General features: G+C 42.3%; 1 protein-coding gene across 7 annotated transcripts in view; it reads right to left on the bottom strand.

The window, feature by feature from the left end:
* The window catches only part of AUTS2 (activator of transcription and developmental regulator AUTS2), a 1,243,088-nt gene that overhangs the window by 373,030 nt on the left and 850,975 nt on the right, over window positions 1-19,083 (bottom strand). For all 7 annotated transcript variants that reach the window (XM_069089538.1, XM_069089542.1, XM_069089540.1 and 4 more), the window contains one exon: window positions 18,439-18,468. In XM_069089538.1, the coding sequence (XP_068945639.1) occupies window positions 18,439-18,468 (30 nt within the window). The remainder of the gene's footprint in view (window positions 1-18,438; window positions 18,469-19,083) is intronic.

Raw genomic sequence — 19,083 nt, 5'->3', positions numbered from 1 at the left:
CATCCATCCATCCATCCATCCATCCATCCATCCATCCATCCATCCATTCTCAGAAGCCCTGGATGGGTTAATAACCTAACTTCTCTCCAAAGCTTTAGCAGAAGACATGAAATTAGAAGTCCAAATCCCAGTTTAGAAGTGACATCACTAGTCTTCCATCCTAAGGGATAGGATTTCAGCCAGGTATTATGGTCTATGGGAGGAACCAGGGAGCTAGGTATAAATTAGGCTCTCTGGGAGGAATGTAATTTCTTCAAGCCAGGAGGGTGCTATTTAGCATCCTGGAGGAGTAATTTACTAATTGGTGCCTGGGTGGCTTGGAAGGGTTCTAAGCCTCCCGATGTGCCTACACATTGTAATGCCTTGGGAGTAACTTATCCAGCCACTATGGTTAAACAACTGAGAAAAAAATCAACTGATTCTAGGTTTAGAATCCACTTTGAGGATATGCAGGGGAACTCCATTTTACCCTAAATAATGAAATAAAAGCAGCATAAGGAAGTAAATGGAATAGTGGGTGACTTTAACTTGGAGAAGTAAAAATCTGGGTTCAAATCCTGCCTTTGATAAGCTATGTGGCTCTGGGCAAGTCATCTAACCTTTACAAACACAATGGATCTAACCTTTACAAACACATGGATCATGGTTTTAGAGCTGGAAAGGCCCTCAGAGGCCCCTGGCTCATCCTCATAATTTTATACATGAGAAAACTGAGGCTAAGAAGGTAAAAGACCTTGTTCAGCCTTAAGCGGCTTCCAAGTATTTATCATCTACTAAATTTAAAATGGGTTGCTATCTGCTTGATGGAAGGGTTCCTACTCAACAGAATTCCCTTGGTGAAAAAAAAATTAAGAGTTCAATTCTATTCCATTCAAACACAACTCATTTAGACTTTATGATTCATGGGATACTCAAAACACCCTTGTTGGGGGGGGGTAATAGATGAATCATTCTCCCCATTTTACAGATTAGGAAAGGTGATGTTCAGAATGAAGAAGTAGTTTGCTTAAGGCCATGTAGAGAATCAGCTCAGAACCTGGATTTGGGCTCAAATCCCCTGATCCCAGGGCTCTCTCCACTACAGTAACAGCTGTCTCAAAGCCCACAATTCTTCTTAAATGTTAATATTTTGGTCAGTGAGAATGATAGAAACAACCAGTGAGGGGTCTTTAAAAGTCACTGATATTTAGAACCACTCAGTGAGACAACAGTGGGGGATTAAGAAGAACACTGGCTCTGGAATCAAAAGATCTGAGTTCAAATCCACTTACTACTTACTACTATGTGGCCTTGGCTATGTCACTCAAACTCCCTGAGACTTAGTTTCCTTATCTGTAAAATGAGGAGGGTAGAACATATGTACAGGTCTAGATCTATGATCCAATGATCTTAAAAAAATATCTGTACTCTGGAGATCAGCCTCCCCATTTGTAAAATGAAGACTAGATGGCTTCTAAGGCCCCTGGTCTAAAGAAATTATTTATTCTCTCTGGGGCTCTGTTTTTCCATCTGAAAAATGAGGAATAGATGACTTTTAAGGTTCTTTTCAGCTCTAAATCAATGATCCTTTGATTGCAAGTCAATAACTTCTTTTTTTGCAAGGACACAAAACTTTTTTTCTCCATGCAAATTTTTGAGGGATGTGTCATTTAAAAAAAATCTAATTTTATCAATTTTGGGTTATATTTTAAGTTATGAACTGTCTCCCTCCCCACCCACACTTGAGAAGGCCATCATTTCACATACACACACCTTCACACACACAGTGCACATTTAGGTTTAGAGTTGGAGGCATTTAGGGTTAGCCTCTGTGTGTGTGTGTGTGTGTGTGTGTGTATGTATATAAAACCATATTGTACATACTCCCATTTATCAGTTCTTTCTCTGGAGGTGGATAGCACCTTCCTTCATAGGTTTTTGTAGTTGATTTGAATATTCATAATACTCAAAATAGCTTAGTTTTTCACAGTTATTCCTTGAACAATATTGCTGTTACTATATACAAGATTCTCTTGGTCCTGCTCATTTCACTCTTCATTATTTCATGCAAATCTTTCCATGTTTTTCTAAAATCGACCCACTCTTTGTTTCTTTTGCCATAGTAGTATTCCATCACACTAACATACCACAACTCATTTAGCCATTCCCAAATGATGGATGCCCTCTCAATTTCTATCAGTAACTCTTTTTAATCATTTACTACATGCTAAACACTAGGCAAAACAAGAAATGTAAACACAATCCCTGCCCTCAAGAAGCCTTCATTCTAATGGTGAATCCAACATGCAAACAGCTATATGTATATGAGGGATCAATGGTACATTCTTTCAAATCCTGTAACAAATGAAAATTATTAGAGCTGAGAAAGGAAAACTATGTTCCCTTCACCATTTTTGTGCCCTGGACCCCTCTACTAGTTTGGTGAATTCTATGGGTCTTATCATAAAATAATGTTTTTAAATAATTGAAAGAAATGCTAAATTTCAGGTGAATAAAGATACCATTTTCCCCTCTATGAACCCCCTGAACTCTCTTCGTGAATCCAAGGTTAAGAACCCTTGTCCTGAGGTCAGGATGCCTGAAAGCTTTAAGAGTTCCCCTGAGTTACTAGCACCCTCTACGGCCTTCCACCTCTCCTTAGCACTAATTTAAATACTTTGATGCTCCTTATTTGTGTCTGTGTTATCTCTTCCAGGGGAATGTAAGCTCCTTGAGGACAGGGTGAATCCTACATATTTTGTTTCTGTGTCTCCAGGGCCCATACACATTTAGGTCCTTCATAAATACAACTTGTTCCACTGAATTGGAGAAGAAAATGTGCTCAGCTTTTCCAGGCAACTTAGGGATGGCCTTGAAGGCCAAAGACATTATAAGAAGCATGCCATATAAAGAAATCCTGGATGGAAAGAATTCCTTGGGAAAGTAAGGCATCCTTTGGAAAGGGAATAATCTTCTTTTTGGCCATTTACCTATTGGGTAAGTCTTGCAGTTACTAAGTTGTTGGGGATTTTTTTTGGGGGGGGGAGAAGGGTTCATCTTGAAAGAGGAAGAAGATGAGAAAACTAAAATATCCCACACCTGGCCCCCAGGCTCCCTCTGGGGAAGGCATTATTTAAAATTATGGCTGCATTCTAGACAGTTCTAACTCAGGAGGATAATTACTTTTCAATGATTGGATCGATGCTTTTGTTCTTTCCCTTTGCTCCCTGAATTACTGGATTTAAGGCCAAAGGAGAAAATTATGTCAATCCCTCTGGACCTGGTGCAATCAAGGCATAAAGATCGTGTGTGTGTGAAGAAATCCCAATTCTTAACTTCATTGTACACTTTACAAAGAAAAAAATCTATTAAATTGTGATTATTCAGAAAAATATTGGCCCATACTGTAGTTTTAGAGGAGTGGAAGACTTTGCGCATCAGCTAGCTCTGATAGAGATTTGACTTCCACAACACACAGGGAATTAGTAGAAATGGGGCTTTCCACAACGGAACAATGATCAAAAAGACAGGAGAATCAGAGGATTCTCAAAAGAAACACAAGACACGAATAGTAAACACATGAACTAGGCAGATGGGTGGCACAGTAGAAAGAGCTCTGGGTCTGAAATAAGGCAGATCTGAGTTCTAATTTGACCTCAGGCACTTACTAGCTGGACAAGTCACTCAGCCTCCATTTGTCTCAGTTCCTACAACTGTAAAATGGGAATAATGAGAGCATATAACCACAGGGTTATTGTGAAAATCAAACGAGACAGTATTTTTAAAGCTCTTAGCACAGTGCCCAGCCCACGGTAGGCACCATGTAAACGCTCAGGCCCCCTTCCCCTTTCCCACATGAGAGATTGCCATGAGTGTTAAGAAAAAGACAAATCCAAACAACCCAGGCGTCATATCTCATACAGTAAATTGCCAAAAGTGGCAAACTATGGGAATAGTTCATGTTGGAAGGGCTGTGGAAAGGCAGGAATACATTGAGGGAGTTTTGAATTGGTCTAATCATTTGGGAAAGCAATTCGGAATTATGCTAAAAAAATAACTAAAATGTCCACACCCTTTGACCCATTGATATCACTGAGAGGCACATATTCTAAGGAGTTTAAAGGCAGAAATATTTCACAAACACCAAAATATTCACGGCAGCACTTCCTTGAGTTGCAAAGAACTGAAACAAAGTATAGGCCCAACAAACAGTGAATGGCTAACCCAACTGTAGTACATGCACATAATGGAATATTACTGACCACAAGGAAGGAAGACTATGAAGAATTCGGAGAAACGAGGAAAGACATGTGCAGAGCGAAGGCAGAAGAACCAGGAAGACAATATATATGATGACTATGGGAGAAGGATGATCAAGGAAGCCAACGTACATCATGAAAGAACAACAAAAATGAAATTGCATTCTATATAATAACAATGAACCAGAAACTTGGGTCTGGAGAGGAGCTAAAGAGGGTGCCTCCTGCTCTCTTTTTAATTCTAATTATAGAATGTTACATGCATGATCAGACTCATGTTGGCTGATTTTGTTCAACTTTCTCTTTAAAAAAATCATTGTTACAAATGAGGATAAGGGAAATGAGGGATATATTCAGAAATGAAAGTAATACGAAAAAAGATATTAATTTAAAAGACCTTAGCTTCAACTAGCATGTAAGGTATGACAGGTTAAAAAAATAAGGCTGATTTTTATATGTGTGAGGTTTGTAGTGACACCATGTAGGAAACTGGTGGGTAACATGGTCAACGTCTGACTCCTTCCCAGGACTCACACCTCTTAGCTTCAGAGGAAGAGAAGATAATGTCAATAAGGGCACAGACATGACTGCTGTGGGACTGAAGGTGATGTCTATGCTCCCTGTGAATGAGTATAAAGTGAATCTTCATCAATTCAGATTCTGAAAAACTGGAATTTAGGATAATTTAGGACCCTGACTTGGGCCCTAGATATTCCCTAGGCTGCAAATTGGGAAATGACCGAATATAAACCTGTCCAAAATAAAATCCACATTTCTCTGGTGTAATAAAGAAGTCAGACAATGTGGTACAGGGGGAAGAGTAATGAATCTATAACCAGGAGACCTGGGTTCAAGAACTACTTCTAACATGTTCTCTACTTTGTGACCTTTCGTAGGTCCCAAACCCTTTGGTTCTGAGTAAACTCAGTATGAAAGACTGGACTTTATGGCCATTGACGTCCCTTCCAGTGCTGTCTTTATCCTTCACCCTTACAAATTGTTTCTTCACATTTACAACCTAAGACCTATTTCAACTGCTTAAAAAAAATAAAGATACTTGGCATGCCTATCATGGTATTATAGCCAGGATCACAGATTCAGACCTGGAAGGAACCTCAGAGGCCATGAAATCAAAGTCAAAACCTCTCATTTTACAGAAGAGGAAACTGAGGTCTATGAAAATCGAATGACAGTCCAAGGTCATGCCTAAGGTCATGTCCAAGTAGACAGCATAAAAGATGGGATATGAATGCAGGTTATTTCTTAACAAATGCTCTTTTGGGGGCAGGTAGGTGGTGCAGTGAATAGAATACCGGCCCTGGAGTCAGGAGGACCTTAGTTCAAATCCAGCCTCAGACACTTGACGCAATTACTAGCCGTGTGACTTTGGGCAAGTCACAATCCCAACTGCCCTCCAAAAAGCAAAGCAAAACAAAACAAAACAAATTGTTCTTTTTCACTATAACAAACAAGACAGTCTCTGCTTAGAAAACAGACAGAATCTCCCCACACTACCTTGTGCAAGAAGCCATTTTTGATTCACCCCTTGCCAACTACCTTGTATTAATGACCTTCTCATTTTTCTCTTTGTAACAATTTTGTACATATTCATCTATTAGAACGTGAGCTCTTTGGGAGCAGAAACTGTTGAATTCTCTCTGTTTTTATCTCCAGTACTGTGGCTGCCACAGAGTAGGGAGGTCCACTGAAGAAATGCTAACCAGCCACAGCCCCAGTCAGACCCAAGTCTCACACTTCTCTCAGTGTAGGTTCAAAGAAAGAAGGAAAAAAAAAAAAACAAAGCAACATCCCAGGTTCTCTGAGAAGCTTAAAGGCTTGGCCCTCTTCTGAGAAAGGAAGGATCTAGTTCCTGCAGTTTGATTACCATAACCTTCAGGGAAGAAAGATGGAGTCTAGAGTAGAATTGAAATTAATCCCCAGCTAGTATAAGAAAGGTGTGAAAAAAGCTGTCTACACCCACTGTGTCCACTCCCTCTCCTCGTCACCCCTGCAATCTGGTTTCCCACTCATCACTCAACCACTGCAGCAAGCTCCAAGACAACCAAAGAACTGTAAGGGCCAAAGCTGATGGCCCCTTCTCCATCCTCCGCCTTCCCAACATCTGCGAGTGGCTCAGTAATCTTGCTCTGATGGGGCTTCAGAGCACAGGAAGCACCGACTTCCTGAGATACACCTGAGAGCTCTCTTCCCCTTTGCTCTAGGATGGTGCATCCTGGAGGGCCGGAGGAGAGTGGCCTCGTTTGGGGGGTTCACGCAGCTCCCCGCTTGGTGCAAGGCAAGGCAGTCGGGACCTTGGAGGTATTCATCAGTCCACCCGCCTGCAGCATAAACTGGAACCAGGGAACTTGGCGGAGAAGCTAGTAAAATTTTAATGCACTCTGTAGTGCGGTCATGTCATACTCGGTTATGGCAAATAATCCCAGATGCCTGCAGAGGTAAAATGGAGTTGTAATATGCTTGCCTCCTAACCCGAGCTGACAGCGATGATATACGACTACCATTAGTGGAAAATATCACTTCAACTAACCCATGATCCAGCTCCGCTCAGGGTCATATTATCCATGAGGAACAAATTACAATCCCAAAGTAAATACAAATTTTCTACACGAAATGGGTACCAAAAAGGGAAGGGGGCGACGGTGCAGCCCCAGACAGCCCGGCTGAGTGACACAGATGATAAAGGACAGGACAAATCATTGGCTGATGGAGTGCGGGCCCGTAATCAGCCCAGCCGGCACGCGCTTCCAGACTTCTCCCCTTGGTGCCCAAGACGCAAGGCGCCCTCGGCCCCGACGTTTACTGCCTCTCCAGAGGTGGGGGGCTCCTCGGGCTGGCTGACAATGTGGGCGGGTGGGGTGGGACCCGAGATCAGCCATTCACTTAACCCGGCTTTCCTGGGATCGTGGAATCACGGCTCGGCAGCTGGATGGGACCTCAGGGACCGTTTAGTCTGAGCCCCTCATTTCATAGATGAGGAAATTGAGCCCCGAGGAAGAAAAGCGATTCGCCCAAGGTCAGACAGGTAATCGGTGAGAGGGGAGGGGTTTGGAGCCAGTCTGCCTGTGGGGACCATCCTCATTCCTTCCCACCCTGCTGCCTGAAGGGTGGGCTGGATGGAGCTCTGGACCTTCTGTCCTATAAACAAAAAGGTCTCTTAGAGCCTGGATGGTCCCCACAGGACATGTACACATCTGGACACACACTTGGGAGTCTGGGGAGAAGAGGGGGAGATGGAGGAGATCAGAGGCCAGCGTCCTCTTTTTAAACCAATAGCAAGCATTTATTAAATGGCAAGGGCATGCTAAACACTGACAATACAGAGGCAAAAATGAAGCAGTCCCTGGCCTCAAGGAGTTTATACTCTAAAAGGGAGTTATGAATATCTAGAAAAATGTATATGAATTTCATGCAAAGTTGTTTGAAGAGGATGTATGCTGACCACTGGAAGGTATGGCTCAAGGTTTAGATACACCCTCAAGGTCAAAGCTGGCAGACCCACTAAAGATCTTAGTTTACAGGAATTGCTTTGGAATGGTCTACACTTTTCAGGGGGACTCATCTCTGCAATGGTAAAACCACACACACACAAACTGGCAGATCTGAGTATGGGGTTGCCAGCAAGATCTAGCTCATCTTTGTGAAAGGAACATATAGGATTGGAAATCAGAAGACCTGGCTCATTGATTTACTGGTTATTGGGCCTTGGGCTCTAAATTATTAATTTAAAAGTATTTATTAAGCACCTACTTTTATATCTATATATAATATAGATATAATTTATATCTATACTATGTACTGTATGTACTATATATTATTTCTCTCTAGACCTAGAAAGCTAGAGATACTTTGATTTAATATGGCACTAAGAAGGCACTAATACTTGTGGGGTCTTGCTGAGAATTCATTACACCTACTACTTTATTTATTTAGCCTTTTGGAGGGTAATTGGGGTTAAGTAACTTGCCCATGGTTACACAGCTAGGTCTTTTTGTGTGTGTGTGTGTGTGTTAAGTGTCTGAGGCCAGAACCGAACTCAGGTCCTCCTGACTCCAGGCCAGCGCTTTACTCACTGTGCCACCTAGCCGCCCCAACCTACTACTTTATTAAGCACCTACAACTGTATATGCCAAGCACTGTATGAGGTGTTGGGGATATAATGACTAAGACTGTCCCTTGTCCTCAAGGAACTTACATTCTAATGAGGGAAGACTGCTAATGACTGCAAACATTCCCATAACCATGTTTTATTATGCAGAGACATAAAGGATGATTATTTACCATGGAAAGACTGTGCCATGGCTGAGAGTACACTAGGTTCAAAGTTAAATAATATATTATAGAAACTTAAATAATTCCCACAGACCCTTACCTATTTCATCTGCCAAATAGGTAAAACAAAGACCTGCCTGGCCCACCCCAGCATGCTGCTGGGCAGGGTAAATAAGGACTCAGAAATCCAGAAAATTCAAGAAAAGGGTAAGGTTGAATTTTTGTCATTTTGGATGTTTCTTCTTCACTCCCCCAAGAAAGACACCCCTGGAGATTAGCTAAGATTAGGACTCTTCTAATGCTCTGGTCTGGACCACACATGGGATTTTACTGGTGTAATGAATTCTCAGCAAAACCCCACAAGTATTAGTGCCTTCTTAGTGCCATACTAAATCAAAGTATCTCTAGCTTTCTAGGTCTAGAGAGAAATAATATATAGTAATACAGTATATAGTATAGACATAAACTATATAACACATATAGTATAGACAGATATAGTATATAATAGTACAAAAGTATGCAGTATATACTATATTTAGATATAGTATATAATACATAGTACATACAGTATATAGTATAGATATGATAAGTAGTAGAGTTAGATCAATGTGGTTTTTTTTTTTTTGCCTTTTAGAGGGCAGTTGGGGTTAAGTGACTTGCCCAAGGTCACATGGCTAGTACGTGTTAGCTGTCTGTGGCTGGATTTGAACTCAGGTCCTCCTGACTCCGGGCTGGTGCTCTATTCACTGCACCACCTAGATGCCCCCATCAATATGTCTTTATATGTGTGTGGACATATATAAAAATGTTATATTTATGTAGAGAGAGCTGTAGCTCTATGGATGCAGATATATTTATAAAAACATAACTCTCAATATAGAGAAATCTCTATCTAGATAGCTAGACTGACAGACTGAGATAGATCTTCTTTATCCATAGTCATTTCCATACTCTCTTCTATCAGACTATGATCACATAGTAGGCTTGTTGCTTGATCTGGCCATGCAAAGGGATCACACACTGTTCTACACTGGTTCTCTAGGAGCGTTCCCTGGGAGCAGGAGCACTGAGTGCTTAAGTCATTTAGTCTGATGTGAATGTAAGTCTTCCAGACTTCAAGGCTGACCCTTTCCTCATTATGCCAAGCTGTTCCTACTGCCCCGACTGTGACAGAAAACAAGAAAATACAAGTCAGTCATTGGGCCTACTGTGGCAAGTAACAGCACTGCCATTAACTGCTGAACCAAGACAAGGGGTCCACAATACCATGGAAAGGCCAGGACCTGCAGAGCCAGAGGACTTGGCTTCAAACTGTTCTCCTAGGGAAGCTTAAGTCTCTTCTCTACTTTGGGCCTCAGTTTCCTCATATGCAAAATGAGAGTGCTGGGCTAGATGGCTTCTGAGGTCCCTTTCAGCTCAAGACCTAGGATCTTATGAATCTGGGTTCCAATCTAAGTCTTGCTCCTTGGTGATACGGGCCAAGTCATTTCCCCCTGTAGGTTTCAGATGAGTCAGTCATCATTTTTTTAAAAAGATCTGAACTAGATTATGTCAGCTTTAAATCTACGACCTCATATGACTCAGGGGCTGTTGCAGACAATATCTTGGCATGGTAAGTTTTGCTAAGGAGACAGCCTGTGATGTTTAAGAAGATGAGACTAAGCTCCTAATATATGCAAATTATTTTGCAGGGAATGTGAAAAAAGGACAAAAGATAGCCTCCAACCTCTAGGAGCTTATATCTAATCTTGTCTATAAGTAGAAAAGTATATGTGTAATAATGTGAAATGGAAGGAGAGCACAAAGCGTCTTCAGGGCATCAGGAAAGGGCTTCCCATAGGAGGGTGCACAGCCATGGAGCCTTGAAGGAAGCCAGGGATTGAGAGAGGCAGAGGTGAGGAAAGAGGACATTCTAGATATGAAGGAGAAGACAGAAGAATTCCACAAAGAGCAAGATCATCTGGACCAGAACAGAACATGAATTATGACAGCATCACAAAGAGCCCAGGGCCCAGAGCTACCGTGTTACTATTCATTCCACACCAGTAGTTATATATGACTGTATTTCTATTACAAACCAAACCAACTCCTCAAAACAAAACAAGACAAAAACTAACAAACAAAAAATCAAAACAAAACAAAATATGGCGCCTGTTGGCGCCCAGTGTTAGCTAACGAAGCTAACAGGTTTCCTTCCTGCCCCATACCCCAGGAGCGATAGCAGGAGTGATAACAAGCCATATTCTTTGGTTGGGCAGAAAACAGTCAGTCAATGCTGCTCCAGAAGAGGAGGAACCTCAAAACCCAAAAAGGGCTTTGTTAAGTCTAAAGAGAGGGCACAAATAATACAGAGTAAATAACGAAATGATGTGAATTCAGTAAGAAGTCACTAATTGTCTGCTATGTGAAAGGCACTGGGGCTACTCAGGCTTAGAACTCAGATCTCCTAATACCATACTAAGGGCTTATTCCATGAGAGTGAAGGAGGATAACTGAAGGATCACAGGATTTTAGAGGAGGATCCCTTGTCCCAATCTACTCATTTTAACAAGGATGAAATTAATTTCACATAGGTAGAGTAGGAAGAACATTGCCTCTAGAGTTAATGAACCTGCTTCGATGACCTGTGTGACCAAAGGTATTCACTTAACTTCTCTGGGCCTCAGTTTCCTCATGTGTAGAACAGATGATTTCTGATGTCTCTACCAGTCCTAGATTCAACATCCCATGGGCTGCAGAGAACCCCAGGTGACTTGTCTAAGGTCATTTATCTTGATTGTCACACATTCGGAATTAAAGCCCAGATCTTCTGACAGTTTCTGCTAACCCATCCACAAATCATTGAGAGGTCTTCCAATTCCTATTCTTTCTGTAACCCCTACATCCAGGTGTCATTAGTTCATCAAAAAATCAGAAATGTCTTCTTCTCAATAAATTTATAAACTCTTGGAAGATGGTGCTGTTCCACTCATTTGCAGAACAGTAAAAACTTAAACCTTTATAGCCTTCACCTTGTCAGTAATATAATTCAGACACACAGGGACCAAAGGTGGAGGGCAGATACCCTGCATCTTAGAGGTCTTTGGGGGCAGTCTGGAGTCTGGCTCTGAATAGCTATTAAAGAAAGCTATACATAATGAGTCCTAGGATTTGAAGTAATTATGCATGAGGAATTTAATCCTAGGGAAGAATTAAAGGGGATTTTGTTTGGATAAATGGTAATTAAGCCAACTAGAAATATGGTGCTGAAAGAATGACCAAAGCTGGAAGAACAACAAAATGTCACCCTGACCCAGACACAGTCTTGGAGGAACAAAAAGTCTTCTGGAAGACCAAGAGCCAGAAATATCCCCAAGCTAAAACTAAATCAAGAATGAAGGAAAATTTCCAGGGCGGGGGACATAGACAGAAAGCCTTAAAAGATGCCAAAACCAAGATGAATATGCACTCCACACAGCTGACCCAAACACAACAGGGGACTCTTTCAACAAGGAGGTCCCAGAGGGATACATCTGGGGTCCCTTCCATAACAAGACCAACTGCTTAATGCCTGCACCCATGGCCAAGGCACCATCTTGGTGTGAATAATCACTGGGTCCCTGCATGAGATAAAGGAAATGCAAGAAAGGAAATTCCAATCTGATATCATTCCAGACAGATCCATCTTGGGTCCATTCTGCTGCTCCCTCCGTGAGGTCTAAAAAGGACCAGCCAGTATTCCCAGTATGAGTAGATAGTTTTGAGAAAGGACCTTGGAAGTTGCTAAGAATACCAAGACCTAGAGAGATTAAGTGATTTGACTCGGGTTGCACAGGTAGTTAAGTGGAACTCTTCTTCAAGTAAATATAAGGAACATTTTTACACTGATGAACACAATGGAAAGAATACTGGCAGGGGACTCAGAAGACCCAGGTTCAAATCTGGCCTTCGATGCCTAAGATCTATGTGAGCTTGGATACATCACTTAACCTGAGTCTTACTTTCCTCATCTAGATGGCCATTGAGTCCCTTCTAGCTCCATATCTATGAGCTAACAAGTGCCAAGCTGAGACTGGAACTCAGGGCTTCTGGTTCTAAACCCAGTGCTCTTGCCCACTGAATGGTCTTGTTAGGTTATTAAAGGGGGAATCTTTGCTTTTCTCCTGAACCTTTCACCTCCATGTTGGAACAGGATAAGAACTGCAATTGGGTCAAAGCCATTAGCAAGAGTAATAACCTATTTCAAGCCAAACTCGGGATCGAGTTTTGCCGGGCTCTAGAGAATACAGAGCATACTGCTCCTTATGTGCCCCACAGTCAACTCATAAACATTATAAAACTTATGAACACTGCCAACTTATAAAAAAGACAAATATGCTGGCATGACCCTTCCTCAATGAAAGCCCGGCTTCTATTATATTTTGGTGATTGGCCAATATGCATATTGGAGTGTTAGAAAGAGGGAAGATATCAATTTCTATCTAAAAAAATGAAAATGAGACAATGGGACAGGCCACTTAAGCTCTTTGAGTCTCAGTTTCCTCCTCTGTAAAATGAAGTGGTTAGATTCTTTGACTTCTAAAGTCCCGCAGGGCTCTATATGTTCCATACACCTTCACACACTCAGAGAAATAAACACAATTTTCAAGCCTGTTTCTCAAGCAGTCAAAATTCCAGCACTACTAGACACTCAATAGAAAGTGAATATTTCTCTCTGACAAATTCTCCTATCTGTAAGGTGCAATAAGGGTGTAATTCAATTTATCACCACCTAATCCTTTTGGGACACTATACTTGTTGGCTTTAGCCTCTACCCAGACCAAAGACTGATACCAGAGAGTTGATAGGTAGATGGGAGTTTTAAGAAGACATGCTATAAAATGCTCATTCCAGTGGGTATAAGGAAAGAGACAGCTTGGCAGGCCATTGCTGTATCTGTACTTCTGAAAAACACATCCCTCAAATGTTGAGTATATTATCTGGAGAGTCCTGAGTTTACCAAAGGGAAGAAAGCATCTCCCGGTGAGATTTTCACCCAATATGCTAGCATATTCTATGCCAGTGGTTATCTAGCTTTTTTTTTCCATGTTCACAAAACAATATTCTTTGCTGGTAGGAGTCCTAGCACACTGAACACTTAAGCTAGCAAACACACAGAAGGTTAATGAGACTTGCTCAGTACCTTGTCCATAAGAGCAGCCATTTTCAGCTGAAGTCTTTGCAAGTTCAAGGTCTTGTGTGTTTTGAGATTAAACAGCACGTGGGAAAGGTGAGTTTCATCTATTTTGTAATGGCTGTATATATCACATTATGTAGGCTGGATAAGCAAAATTTATATAGAACAAAATTATGGAAAGATATAACATTGAAAATTTGGCAACAGGCCTAGTGAAACTTATTGTACACCCTTTGAGAGCCACTTATTCATTGAGTGGATTTAAGGTGACATAATCATGCAAAGTGGGGTGAGTCCACCATGGCTTTTAACCCACACACCAGCATTCTGGCCCCAAATCCGAATGGGACCTTAGTTAAGTAAGACAAAGCTACTACTGCCAGTGGAACCCGGTGGAGGCGGAAACCAGCAGATGCAAAAAGATCTGTGTTGCAAAAAAAAAGTGTCATGTTTACATGTTGCTTGAGTTTTCCCTGAAGTGGGAAGAGCTGGGCCATCCCACGATCTAGATCTCATGAGTTAATGTGATGGAGTGGGACTCCACCTTGGGGAAAGTGTGAATGGCTGCCTGCTTCCAGGCAGCTGGAGGTACTTGTAACACTCTCCCGGTAATTTCTCACCCTGCTTTTTTTTGAAATGCAGCAACAGATTTGTATTGGGGAGGCAAGAAGGAGGTGGGTGTAGGGCCTGGATCTCAGAGTTTGGTTTCAGTTTTCAAAGCCTGCTAAGATTAACAGGTATTTCTTTTAAAAAGCTAAAGGATGGCTTGTATTTCACCCAACATGGATTAAAATACTGCACATGGACACAACAGTAAAAAGAGGGAGAGAACAGGGCCTCTTTCCGGCTCTGATCCGCTCCCGAACAAAATTTCCTTTTCGTAAGATCAAAGACAGAGCAGAAAGGGCCTGTATAGGCCATGGAGTCCAAACCCCTCATTTTACAGATGAGGAAACTGAGGCACAGGGAATACTGCAGGTGGTAAATGTGTGAGTTGAACATAATTTGAACTCAGATCTTCCTGGTACAAAGCTAGTTTTCTATTATATCATACCCTCTGAATGATGATCTTCCTCTAGAAGTAGCAGTCAAATCAACTTTTTTTTTTCCAGAACAGAAGAAAGCATTTCTCTGTGATACCAACAGATTTTCAGAGAAGAAATGTGATTAAATGCATAATTACGGTGATTTAGGAGCCTGGGTTGTCTGTCTTTTCCTTGGGATAACTGGGTAACAGTCTCTGTTCTTGGAAGCTGGTCTTCCCAGTCACCCCTCTATTCTCTATCCCAGAGGTGGGGAGCCGGTGGCCGCAAGGTCACGTGTGGCCCTCTATGTCCTCAAGTGACTGAATCCAAACTTCACAGAACAAATCCTTTTATTAAGGAGATTTTTTCTGTGAAGGGTGAATTCAATCAAAGGGTCGCACTTGAGGACCTAGAGGGTCACATGTGGCCTCGAGACTGCAGGTTCCCCACCCCTGCATCCATTGCTACTACCCACTGCTGCTCCTCAGAAAGATCTCCTTGCTTCTCTAGCATGAAAGTTGACATGTATGCAGATCGTGAGGAGGGAAGGATAAAACCATCATTTCACGTGGTATCCTGGCAAAGTTATGAGCCTGCCTTTTCTACAAAGAAGGATGTTGCCTGCATTTAGATAATACTTAGCTCTTTGGAGTCTCGCCGCTAGTTTCTGCCTCCATTAATTAGTAAGGGTATCATTTTATAAATTACAGCTTGCTATCAGCGGAGAGTATGATTTATCTCAATTCAGTCAGCTGTGTGGAGGAAGGACCCTAATTTTAGAGCAGCAGCCTAGGGGAGCCACAGGCACTAAAGTCTTCCAGGAAGGAATCCCAATGAGTCTCTGAGGAGACCACCATTTTTGCCTCTGTGGTCATCCTTGGTGGGACTCACCGGAGAGATCCTGGGATGCTGAGGGGCATCTTTTCAAGTATTAGCATTTCCAATTCTGATGAAAGTTATCCAACCATCAAGTCAAAGAGGCCCCTCTCAGTGCTCTGGGCTTGAAGATGAGGAAGGGTGTTGCAGGAGGAACGTACTCATGGCTGGCTAGGGTCTGGGAGAAAGATGGCAGAGCTTGGCTATGAACCCAAGGCCACGGCAGTCTGGGAAGGGAATTCTGACAGTCTTCATGAAAACAGGGCCAAGCACACATAATTAAAGAGCGTTGCTAGCTGAGGATAAGAAACACCTCATGATAAGGCAGGTAGAGATGAACCAAGTGCCAATCTTGATGGCAACTTCCAATTATGAAAGGAAAAGAGTGGAGGGGCTACTGCCATCCAGAGAGAAAAACAGCCACACCGAAGAGGGCAAAGACAATTGGAAAGGGATGGGGAATAACAAAGAGCTATCTATGTCTCCTGTCTTCCTAGAGATGATCCTTCTTTTTTTCCTTCTGCCAAAATAAAATTCATTCTCTTTCTTTGACTGGCCTCCTCTACCCATCAAGTAATGGGATCTTTTCCCGCTGACAGCAGAGGCTTCTCCACCTGACTAAAAAATCCCAAATGACCTGTTCAGCCTCTTCTGGCCTGTACATCTCTCTCCAATGTGCAGTTGTTAAATCAAGTGTTCTGGGAGGAAAGGAAATGCTGATACACAGGGTCTACCACTATTCCTCAGAAAATGCATTCTCTCTAAAACGTAGAGGCAGATACATTATTTCTGGTATCAGAGTATGGATTTATGACAAACACACAAAATGGTGCTCCTTCTCCCTCCCTTCCTCTAGAAAGGCAGATGGTGAGCGGTGACATCAGAGCTGCTTCCAAATACACCAGTTATTGACACAAATACACCAAGACCCCCAACTTTAAGGTGAAATGATGGAGATGAGGCCCCCCAAATGACAATAACGGCCTAGACTGGGATTGCCCTGGGGGAAATTCCAATGGGGTGGGGTGGGGATGACGACCATAAAGGAAGTTGTGTAACAAGGGTCTGAGAAAGAGCTAAAGAGTATCCTGTGTGGTCAAGCAGATGTTCCCAGGGCAGAAGGACACCCATTGATCTCAACTGTCATTGGCACCCAATGAACACAGCTCTCAGATTCTTTGGACATCCTACTGAGAGGGATCTGAGGATCCCACTGTCTGAGGGAAGGAAGCGCCGGCTTGTCAGTTAAACAAAGGAATAATACACGGCCTCCTTTAGAGTGTGTACTTTACCTGTCATCCAACAGCCCATTATCATGTCACGGCACACTGCACCCTTCCATAGGTCACTTTGTTTAAAATGACATGGGTAATGCATATGTCAGCAAGCTGACAGTCCTCGCCGTCCTTCAGAGATAAAAACCTCAAGGCGAAAGCCGGTTCTTATCTGGGGGACATGCTTTGGTCTATCATCTTAGTCAGGCAGAACATGATTTCTCCAGAGAACACTTTTTTCATTTCCTGATTTTAAGGAAATCAAATAAGCACCATTTGTCTTCATCTGAATATGCTTGACCTGCTCAAATGATGATGTCTCGCATTTTATAACAGGCTACATATGCTGAATTCAAATTAACGGCAGCTAAGAACCAAGGCCCTTAGATCTCTCTTCCAGGCTGGCAGCAGAGAGGGAGGGGAGACTCCTGGCTTCAGAAGTGATGGCGCACACAGAGAAAGAATTCCCCTCCCCAAATGATAACCCCAAGAGTCTTCTATAGCAAGGCGGTGGACTTCATTAACATGTATTTGAATGATGCCCATCTCCAGGGAAAGGGCAGCAGAAATTCAGCCTGAAGTTGGGATTGGGGTGTGTCTTGTCACCAGATGGCCAATGGTTAGAGAAACCATGGTTTTGAGGAATTCTTTTTCATTAGATGGAAGAAACAATAAATTATGGCCAATCCTTGCAGTAAGTTTGAGAAGAAAAGAGTAAGCTAGACCAATAACCAAACAAAGAACTCAAGGTTCCCTGATATCAAACATATCACACCTCTCATTTTACCAGGTTGTCGTCCATCCTTTTCCAGGAGGTTTGGAAAACAGGCTCCTTTCCTTGGTCCTCTTTGAGCCGGTTAAGTGGAGGTTAGGGGGCCGGGAGCCCCCAAATCCAGTGAATGCCTGAGGAAGAAGCTACCTACCTATGCTCTGATCCAAAGGAAAAGAAAGCAATTTTCCCAGAGTGTAGGAGGAGCCCCCTTTCCCTTCCACCACCCAACAGCAAATTCCCCAAAATCAATTTTAAAAAAGATTTTAAATATTTTGTACCACAAAAAAAACCCATTGTGCATGGAAAAGCAAACAGAGTTAAGTATTAGAGTGAATGACAAGAACACATCAAGTATGTTAACAAGAATGCTCAAATGACATTTATATTAATTACCATAATGTGTACTGACAAATCTCGATGCCCCTGGTATGGTGGGGGATGGGGGAGGCAGTTAGGAAGCTGCTGTCTATTCAGCTTATTTCTCAACATTTTTCTAGGAATGCAATTCTTCTCCCATAAAGAAAGATCCCATGGGCCAGGTGCAACCAATATTGAAGGGGTCATTTTCAGAACCTTCCCTCCTGATCCAACTCAAGTCCCATGGTGTGACTCGCAGGCATTACTTCAAGAAGAGAAAGGTGCACTTGATAAAAACTTGGAAAAACTTCTAAGAGAAAGCATTCTCTTCAAAGGGAACTCCAGTCAGCAGGTATACTGTGATGGAGTGAGTGAGTGTGTGTGTGTGTGTGTGTGTGTGTCTACGTACACAATGAATCCAATTACAGGGTGCAAATGATATAGGTCTTACCTTCTCTTCCTGGTCACTGTCACTGTCACACTGAAAAAGAAAGAAAAAAAATCAGTTAAAGAGAAATGTTTTTTGGTTGTTTCTGAAGCAAGAAAGTAGATACTGTAAACGCAATGGGGAGGAGGAGAGTCAGGCTAACTGATTCATGGGGCTGCTTGAAAAGAAATTCTCTAACCCATCTGGCTGTCAAACAAACCTGTGGCAACAATGTCAATGAGTGAATTAGTAGTTTTACATGACATCAATGCTACATAGCTCTTCCTATGGACAGTCCAACATATCTGGTGACAAACAGCAGTGACTGTAGGTCAGGAAAAATGACATTTCACTGGCCCGAGCATAAATTTCTAGGGTACCATCATTCAGCTACAGCTGAATGTGAGCTAAGAAAATTTATGGCGATCTAGGGATACAATCCTCTTTTCAATGAAAATTGAGAAATCACATCCACATCTAATCCATTTGTCCATCCATCCATCCGTCCGTCCATCTATCCATCCATAGATCCATTCATCCATCCATCCGTCTGTCCGTCCATCGATCCGTCCATCCATCTGTCCATCGATCCGTCCATCCATCTGTCCATCCATCCATCCATCCATCCATCCATCCATCCATCCATCCATCCATCCATCCATCCATCCA

This window comes from Petaurus breviceps, unplaced genomic scaffold (genome assembly GCF_028583685.1).
Source record: "Petaurus breviceps papuanus isolate PSGF00001 unplaced genomic scaffold, PetGlider_PUasm1.0 186, whole genome shotgun sequence".
In the NCBI taxonomy this organism is placed as follows: Eukaryota; Metazoa; Chordata; class Mammalia; order Diprotodontia; family Petauridae; genus Petaurus; species Petaurus breviceps.
Note: the sequence above shows the minus strand (reverse complement) of the source record. Positions and strands in the feature narration are given on the sequence as shown.